Genomic DNA, 9,801 nt, shown 5'->3' with positions numbered 1-9,801 from the left:
TATATATATATATATATATATATATTACACATTGTTTTATAATAACATGTTTTCAAATATAAAGTAAAAGAAATTATAAATGAAATTTCCATATTTCCTTCCTTTAATGTGTTAATGAGATCTATTATTTGATGAACTTTAGATTTGATATAATCGATGGATTATTTTTGACAAGGATTCAGAAGAAAAATTTAATAATAATAAACAGAATAAAAATCTATATAAAATATTGATATTAACATCAACACAAAACTTTAAATCAATGAGTTTATAATTTTATTTCTACATATTATATTAATTTCTTATTTATACTCAATACATATTAATTCACTTAAAAACTATTTTAGATATCAATAACTTTTAAGTCATAAAATAGTATTTAACTTATTCAATATAATAATTAATAATTTTTACTTTCCAAATTTATTATTGTTTAATGATTTTCTTATAGTAAAAATTAATTTAATGGTTTTTAATATTTTCTGTAACGAATTATTATTTTTGTGAGCACTCCTTTGTAAAAAAAAATCAACAAGATGTGGAAGATGCACGTAGTAACTCTTTTTCGTTAAACAGCAATATATTTGTTCCTCTGAAAAGAAATAAACGAGTATATCGCTTAATCCATATTATAGCAAGAAATATAATGTCCAATTAGATCTTTTTTTTTATAAGAGGTAATTTCTAATGAGATACTTTGTCACGAAATGTATTGATTTATTGTCTTAATTGATAGTTCAAGTCATTCTAGTGGATGTTAAAAGTATATTTTGAATTACATGTAATATCATTAATTACAATAATAATCAAAATCGTTTTAAATGTTATTGATTTTTATATTTATGAAATAAAATTTAAACATAACTTAACTATTTTTACAAGTACTGAAAATCTATTTATTTTTTGCTTTATTTCAAAGATCTAAAACAGTAATATAGAGTCACAGATGGAAAGAATTTCACAGGCTACGAATGGATGCACAAGAAGGTGTGGACAGTAGGAGGATTTTTTATTTAAACTCAATTATATTAATATAAATTGAACTAAATATTGCTCAACATATAAATTAAACTAACTAATATTTAACTATATATTTATTTAATTTTTTTAATTAGACTAACATAAAAGTAATAAAACATTTTAGATTTAATGAAAAAGATACGTTTATACCTTGTAATAATCCTAAATTTTAAATGTAATTTATTATATAACATTTGTATTATAATATATATATATATATATATATATATATATATATATATATATATATATATATATATATATATTACATGGAAAATTGTAAATACGTAGACATATATGGCATATGCCCTTAAGAGTCCAAGGCACTATCATATAACAAACTAAAGAAGAGTCATATTCTAATCACAGCATGTTAAAGTCACGTACGTTAAATTTTGTATGCCAAAATCACAGAAAAATTCTCAATATATTTATCTTTGCTATCTCTAAAATTAACACAACATCATTAGTGTTTACCTTTATCCAATTAGACTGCCAAACAATTTAATATTTATGTCAAAAAAACTTTGAAACTTTAAATTTAAGCAGTATTTTGCATGTACTTTTGAAACTTTGAGGAATGAATTTTTAAAATAACTTCAAATTCCTAATTGGTGAATTAGACACTAAAACCGTTTTTTTTTTTAATTTGAAAGGTTAAAGCATTCTTTTCATTCTTTAGTGTACTGTAGCGTTTGATACAACTGATACTATATTTTTTAGGAAATTCATACAGAATGGAAGAGAGAAAGATTTTGAATTGAAATTCTCTTTGCTAAAATTATAAGATTAATTTGAAGGATTTAGAAAATAATAGAAAAGATTATAAATTCAATTTACTTATTAATAAAATATTAACAAATAATAATTATCGATAAAAAAAACATTCAATATTATCTTTAATCTAAAAGTTTAAGATAAAAAATTTATAAACCGTTTTTCTTTATAAAGTTAAATCTAAATTTGTTTTTTAATTTTATTTTTTGTTAATATTTCAAATACATGTAAAATAATTTTTCATCTTATTCGAAAATTCTTGCTTAAATATTAGAATTTAAGTGTAAGAGAATGCTTAAATAATAACAAAAAAACTAATTCATTACACTACACATTACTTTGAACTCGTTTGTCAAGTATGTATTTGTGATTCACATAAGCAAAAAGAAAATGAAGAATGTTTATCCAAATACAAAATATTCTAATTGATATAACTGACATTTATATGAAGAAATTAATAGAAAAATTGAGCGAAATAAAGTTTATTGATTAGACTTCATACGAATAGATCCTAAGCCATTGCCTTCTTAATTGCTGCTGCCATAGCATTGTAGGCTTGTTCCCATGCATCGTTCAGTTCTTGGTTCCATTTGTCTCCAACTGCTTCCTTTATTGTTTTCAGCAGTGCTTCTTTAATCACCTATTATTAGAAGTCGATTTAAGTTTAACTCAATTCCACAAAACACTTTCTTCACATCAAGATATATACAAACATTTTTAATCGATGTGAAACTTCCGACAATTATAAAAACATGAATGTTTTTCATTATTTTTTAGATAAAACTTTCGCAAATGATTAATGCTTATGTATGATTTATTATTAATCATACGTACCGCAAATTGAGGATCGGTGACTTTTTTTTCAGTATGGACAGAACCAAGTTTGGGTTCGGCCACCACTTCTCCCTTTGTTTTAAGTTGAACAGCTGCGTCTCGTACCTGCAATTCAAAAAACATCATATGTGAAACGAAAAGTAGCACACATAAAAGACATGTTATTAATTAGTTGGATGAGTTTACCGTTCCAAAAAGCTTTTCAGCATGGGCAGCCATCTTAGGATTATTGGGATCTACTCCATTAGCTAGAAATGAGAACATGTCCTTTGCTCCTGGTTCCTTCTCCAATACCCTTTTATTTAATCAAACCAAAACACTCACAAACACCAACTCACAAATTCATATAATAATAAGAATCAGAACTTACAATTTGAAGAACGTAACGCTATTTTGAGAAAGGTTTCCCTTGAATACCTCCCATGAGCTATTAACCAATTCCTCTTGTTTCTCAGTGAAACCGCCCATATTTCTTTATCTTCAATAATTTCACTCCAATAAATGTTTATATATAGATGGTTTGGAGAGTGAGAGAAACGAAAACTTGCTTTTATTTGTGATTGTAATTCAATTCTCTTGCCTGTCGATCCAAATTATGAGGAGGAGACTGTGAACTTTTCAAAAATGTCGTCAAAATCTCACTTTTAAAGTAGTCAAAGTAAGTACGGAATTCAAATGTGAATTTTTTAAATCTTTAATTTATTTTTCCTTTATGCTTTGACGTAAACCTAATTATTAAACAAAAAAGAAGTCAAATTTGAAATAAAACGACATACATAAAACAATTAAAAAGGATGCATTAGGTATTAAAATGTCACCGAGAATCATTCTAAATGCATTAAAACAACTCACATGTAAAGAGAACAGCTTAAGAAATACCTCTAAGCCATGCCAGGATAACCACAAAGTAAAACCAAGATAACCTCTCAATATAGGATCAAGAGGACAAGATTAAATCCAAAACTTTCTAAAAAAGTGATATGGGATTAAAGTTTCATAAAGAAATGATAACCAAAATCGGATAATAATTTAGAAACAAAACATGTATTTAACCCAATGTAAACTTGATTAAAGTAAGATAATATTAATTAAAGTAACAATTTAGCATTGTTTTCATTTATTTATTATATATGTTTAGTATTTATTTATTTGTTATAAGTGCGATAATTTCACTTCTAAATATACATTGAATAACTTTATTTGATGTTAATTAATATATATGTAAGATAAGTTATATTCCATTTAATGAAGTCCATTAAAATAATTTCAGACACTACAAAAATATGTAATTTTTTTGGAGTTATTTTTAGGGTTACTGAAAGTTTTAACCTCTAAAAAGTACATTTTTCATTGTTGGAAAAACTACGTCTCGAAGTAATTGCCGGCAGTTTTTTCTAAACTGTCACAATTTCTAAGAATTTTACAAAAACTGTCAATATTTATGTAATACCCGATAAAATAAAAATATTTTATTTTTATTTTGTTGTAAATTTTAATATTAAACTTTAATTATGATATAGAATTAAGTAATTAAAGTATTTAGGAGTTGTATAAAAATTAATTAATAATTATTTCATTACGGGGATATGGAAGGGAAAGTTAACTAACTTATATAGTATATTATTTGTATTGGCAGGACTCTTTTATTATCCATTCGTTATTTCCTTATGCAAGAGATTTATTTTAATATGTTTATATTTTGTGAATGGAAGAAAGAGATACTGAGCCCTTAGTTTGATTAAACCAATGAGAAGAGAGAGAATGGGTATTTTCTCGTGCATGGCTTGAGAGAGAGAGGTTCTTTTATTTTATTTTAGTGTATACTGGCAGGAAAGGTTATAACATTGCTTTGCCAAATTCTATTTTTGTATTTTCTTTGGTTGCACGTGGTTTTATGGAAAAAAGGAATAATTGTTTTAATTAAATATAATTAGTTTCCTTAGTTTTAGGGAAAAGATAAACGTGGGTTTTATTTGTTTTGTTTTCTTCATGAGACTAGGTCAAGTTAGGTTTTTAATTCTCTTTTCCAAGTCGCTGCATAGGAGAGACAAGAAGTAGGATATTAATAGAATATTGGGTTAGTGGAAGGGAGGTTGTTATGTATAGGCAGTTTTGGAGTTAGAAGAAAGACAGATATAAAATATGTTGTCTTGGTGAAACGGGGGAGATATACCCTAGTGGTAAGAGAACATGGATAGCAATCCTAAATACATTTGTACCTTGCCAAACGAAGTGGGAGTGTCTCGTGAAGAATGGGATCTTGTCAACCTTCAATGAACCAAATGGAAGATAGCAATCCTCTTGGAATTCTAGATAAGGGGAGTAACTTGATTTGTCTCGTTTGCATAAGGTTTGTATGTTGTGTTTTGATCGATCACTAGCATGAAACTGCTTTCCGTTTTGAATTACTTTGGTGCTGAACTTCGCTCAATGTGCACTACGTTGAGAAAGGTTTTAAGGATGAAAGTTCTTGTTTCGTCGGAGACACGGTTCCACCTTAGGTAGACCGAAACTATTGAGAGTGAAGGTTTTAATCTTCCCTTGGGCAAAACGCGAGTGACATAAAAGGTTTTGGGTAGAGCATTTTTCATGCAAAGGGAATAGTTTATGTAAAGGGCATAGGAGAAAGTTTTAAGTGAGAATAGTCTTAAATGAAGAGAGAGAAGAAGGGAGTGAGAGGCTTTACATGGGGCTTCCTTAATTGAAAATATACTGAGGGGCGGGTTTTACAAAATGGGTTGTTCTACTAAAATTTACACTACGTAACTCTTCCTGTAGGATTGAGCATCCATTATAGCTTTCTTTCTTTGTTTACGAGTGAAGGAATTGAGAGAGAGTGGTGGTAATTTAGGTTGAGCTGATTTGTCTTATTTCTCGGATTGTAAAAAAAAGAAGAGATTCAAATTTATTTGGTTGATGGAATATGTTCTAGGAAGTGTTTAATAAATGAAGAAGAGAATGTTGAATGCTTGTAAAAGTTAGTATACAGTGGTTTAAAAAGAGAAAGAAAACAAGATGGAAGATGTGTAGGCACGTGAATACAAGCGTATATATTTTTTTTATATAAAAGAGGTTGATGATTATTTTTTTGTTGCAGAGAGGTACAAGGGGTTGTCATGTAAGGAGTCTTATTTTGCTTTGAGTATTAGGTAATTTATGATGGTCAAGGAGTATATTGTTTGAAATAGATGGAAGGTTTAATTGTTGATAGTATGGGTAAATATAGGGGTGCACTGATCATGAAAATGTTGAGATGCATGGTTCTTTTATGGCGGAGAGATTTATTTTTGAATGCAATATCAGAGTTTCCTTTCGTTTTTGAGTGACGGAAATGAGTAAGTGAAGAAGATAAAAAAAAATGAAAAGTTTTATTTGTTAGGATTACTGTATTAAATGAAGAGTGAGAAAAGTTTGGAAGGAAGGGAATGAAAACATGTTGGGACATCTTCTTGGTGGTTTATGTTAATTGTAAATATTATATGTATATATATAGAAAGTGAATTTTGGCATGCAGGGGGTTTAGTATGGGAAGAAAGTAAATTTTATGTTGAAAGGATATTTTAAAAGGATGCATGAAACTTACGGGAGAGAGAAAATTAAATGATTGTATTTGGAAAATTATTAGGTGGTGTAGGTCCCATGGATGAAGATAGAAAAATAAATAAATAAGTAAAACATTAAGTATAGAAAGGGTAGTAAAAATAAATGAGGAATGTGATAAAGGAAAATTATTGTACTTTGTTTTAAGAGGGAGAACTGGTTGTGGGTTCCACTGTATTTGCAATTGGAAGCAAGCTTTACTTTAGTAATGTGAAGGGTTTCTATACTTGCTTTAACACGTGAGTATTTTATTTATTTGAATTAAATCACTATTATCTTGGTAAATAGAATTTTATGATTTATGACTTAATGATGTGCAAAATGTGTATGAAGGGTAATGAGAATTGTGTTATGAATTTTGTGATTGATGAGCACTATATGTTGTTGAGACTATGTATGTTATGAGAATAGTGAGATAAATCTTATGATTTGTGGAGGGATGTATGATAATGAGAATGTACGTGAAATTGTGATATGAACATGAAACTGTTATTTCTTCATACTAGTCGTTGTGTGAGCCTATCGTATTGCGATACGATAAGGATGTTGGGTCTTGTATAGAGACAGAGATTCGAGTGTCACTTCCTTTTGCGAAAGGAGACAAATGTCTCGTCCAAAGGGCTTTTCGATAAGTCGGGGAGATAGGTCTGAAGTTGCGATGGAGGACGACTCAAATCACCCTGTTTTGCGTAACAGGTTGGGATGACAAAGTACAAGGAAAACGACATTGGTTTATAGATGGATTGGTGTGATATTGTTTAAGCGTTGAGATATGAATTCATTACTTGGTATAGCCTGTGTTTGATGTCGTTTTACTATATTATATTTTATGATGATATTTTCGGTTGCTCACCCTTGCTTGTTGTGGATGTGGTTTCCACTTACGATGATCGTACTTGTACGGGATACGGGAATAGATGGCGTTGTAGATAAGACCAGATTGAAGTAGCTGACGAGAGATGGGGAGATTGATTTCGGGGTTAATTGGTTATTATTTAAAGAATTTTCATATTTACTATATTTTTATGTAAAAGTGATATTTTGAACTTTTCAAACGATGTTGATATATATGTTTTGCTTTCGCATTTCAATAGAGTAAAGTTTGATCATCTTTAATGAAAATTTTCTGAAAAAGTAATGTTTAAAAAAAAAATTCGCCGTAACATCTCAAAAATTCAGAATATTACAATTAACGAGGTTTCCACATAGTCATAATTTTCAGAAGTTTTAAGAAAATCACCTTCGTGGGAGTTTCTCATAATCGTCGAACCTATTTGGATTCGTTCAAACCGCCGAAACTAACTAAGATTCTCTTTAAATTTGCAAGAGTTTACTTAACCGGGTTAAAAACCACTAAAAATGTATACATATCACTTCTTTTTATTGTGATTAAAATTGAATTGAGATAAAATTGATTTTATTAACAAAACAAAAAATAAATTAATATGAACTAAAATTTAATATTATTGTATAAAATAAACTATATTATTCAACATATTAATATTAATACGATTCATACAACTTATTAGTCATAGATAAAAATTAAAAAGATGTTGATTACATAGGTTTACTCTTGTAGATATTGAGAATGATACCCATTAACAAAATATCAATAGCCCACTCCGGGTTATTATTAGCTACACGTAGAGCACGACTAACAGTGTCTCTGTCCCAATTGCCACCGCCCAGGTCCATGATTTGTTGAATAGTCTGCTCAAGGTTACTACCAGGAGCAACTAAATTCGGTGCAGCCTGACCATAAGTGTCTGCAGAAACACTGAAAAAAATGACGAAGAGACAATATTTAGATGACTGTTAGAAAGTTTATATCGATTAGAAATAAGATCAATTTATAATATATATATATATATATGAGATAAAAATTTTATTTTATAAGTCGATTTTATAAGATTGGATTAAGCTTAAAAATTCATATAGTTATGATAAAAGCAACGACAAAACATCTTATATTACATAATAACTAAGATCAACAAATATCAAATTTTACTTAAATGGTACAATAACCAAATGAACCCCCTAAAGATTCAATGAATCATGAGAAAAGTCAAACTAATTCACTAAATATTAAAATTCAAAGTATGATAAACTGTTCTTATTGAACTAAAGATCCAAACCATAATTAATTGTTATTCACTCATTAACTATTTTATGGGAGTAAATTATGGCATTCGGAAGTGAAAAATTCAGTAGAATTTATTAACAGTATCTTAAAAATGTAAAGACAAAAACCATACGAGGTAGCTGGGATATCCGTGCAAAATGTGATGTTGTTCGCAGTCCTGCAAAACTGGATAAAGTAAAGAAAGAAAAATGTGGCTAGTTAGTATAGAAATCGACCTCCTCAAAGATAGACTCACTGAGTCTGCACTCGAGGATCAGAAGCTGGGTTGGAATTGGACGTTGATACAGTTGTGTAGCAGGACAGGCTCACATAATTTCACCATATTTAATACAGATAAAGAAAATTTTCACAATTGAATGAATAATTACAGATGTAACCACAGTTTACGTTATACAAGGATAATAATATTTTAATAATATTTTTAAATAAATTTTTTATTATAAGTGTTATTATTTTATTGATTTATATATTTAAAATGGATCAATTAGTTATTACATAAACAATTATAAAAAAATTATAAAAAAAATTATTAAAAATATATTTTTTAATATATAATTTTTGTAGTGAGAACATATATATAAATTATGGGTGGCAATCAGAAACTTTTGGAAATATAACTTTGAGATTCTTTATCCAATAATAGTACATAAATTACTTATTTTAACCAACATTTATATCTGGTGGAACTTGTGTAATAACAAGATACAGTGAAACATAATTTATTTATTACAGTTTAATTTAAGGCAATAGAAGCTAATATGCCTTTTTGATAGCTGCTGCCAATTCATCGTAAGCTACTTCCACAGCACCGCTCAGCTCATCGCTCCATTTGGCTCCGACAGCTTCTTTCAATGTTTTCACCAAAGCTTCTTTTACCACCTGCAATTCATTAACACATTTTTATTATTATTATTATTATTATTATTCAGATAAAAAAGAAACTTGAAAATTATGCATTAATTTATTCTAAATAACACCAAAAAACAATAATAACATTGGTACCAGAAACTGAGCATCATTGACTGCTTTCTGAGAGTGGACAGCACCAAGTGCAGCATCAGCCACGACTGCTCCACTTGCTTTAAGTTGTGCAGCCGAATCACGCACCTTCAATTTCAAAATTATTATAAATATATGATATAAAATAAGAAAATATATGAATATGATTTTGTTGAGAGTTACCAATCCAAAAAGCTTTTCAGCATGAGCGGTGAGCTTAGGATTACTGGGATCAACTCCGTTAGCTAGAAAAGAAAACAAGTTCTTTGCTGCTGGTGCTTTCTCCAGTATTCTGTTCATTTTCTTTTCGTCATCAAAACCAAAACACAGAACACAGATACGATGTTTGTTTAAGGAAAATATATACATACGAGGTGTAGAAGACAACACTGTATTTAGGAATGTCTGCCTTGAATGCTTCATATGCG

General features: G+C 28.6%; 3 protein-coding genes across 3 annotated transcripts in view; all 3 read right to left on the bottom strand.

Annotated features, from left to right (window-relative positions):
- LOC106770606 (leghemoglobin-1-like) overlaps positions 1-2,132 on the bottom strand; it is a 3,276-nt gene extending 1,144 nt beyond the window's left edge. The window contains exon 1 of the mRNA XM_014656407.2: positions 2,124-2,132. Within this exon, the coding sequence (XP_014511893.1) occupies positions 2,124-2,132 (9 nt within the window). The remainder of the gene's footprint in view (positions 1-2,123) is intronic.
- Positions 2,133-2,308: 176 nt separating this feature from the next.
- On the bottom strand, positions 2,309-3,099 carry LOC106771420 (leghemoglobin-like). Its single transcript, XM_014657395.1, has 4 exons — positions 3,002-3,099; positions 2,818-2,926; positions 2,632-2,736; positions 2,309-2,437 (listed from the first exon to the last, which is right to left on the bottom strand). Exons 1-4 carry the CDS (start codon positions 3,097-3,099, stop codon positions 2,309-2,311), a joined length of 441 nt encoding a protein of 146 aa, XP_014512881.1.
- A 5,876-nt stretch (positions 3,100-8,975) lies between these two features.
- LOC106771851 (leghemoglobin-2) lies at positions 8,976-9,801 on the bottom strand (the record flags this gene model as incomplete). The annotated part of the gene is given in 4 exon segments (XM_014657846.2): positions 8,976-9,253; positions 9,377-9,481; positions 9,557-9,665; positions 9,745-9,801. Coding segments are annotated over 4 exon segments (397 nt in total), but the record flags the coding sequence as incomplete, so codon positions are not given.

This window comes from Vigna radiata, chromosome 8 (genome assembly GCF_000741045.1).
Source record: "Vigna radiata var. radiata cultivar VC1973A chromosome 8, Vradiata_ver6, whole genome shotgun sequence".
Classification (NCBI taxonomy): domain Eukaryota; kingdom Viridiplantae; phylum Streptophyta; class Magnoliopsida; order Fabales; family Fabaceae; genus Vigna; species Vigna radiata.
This window is presented reverse-complemented; position numbering and strand designations above follow the sequence as displayed.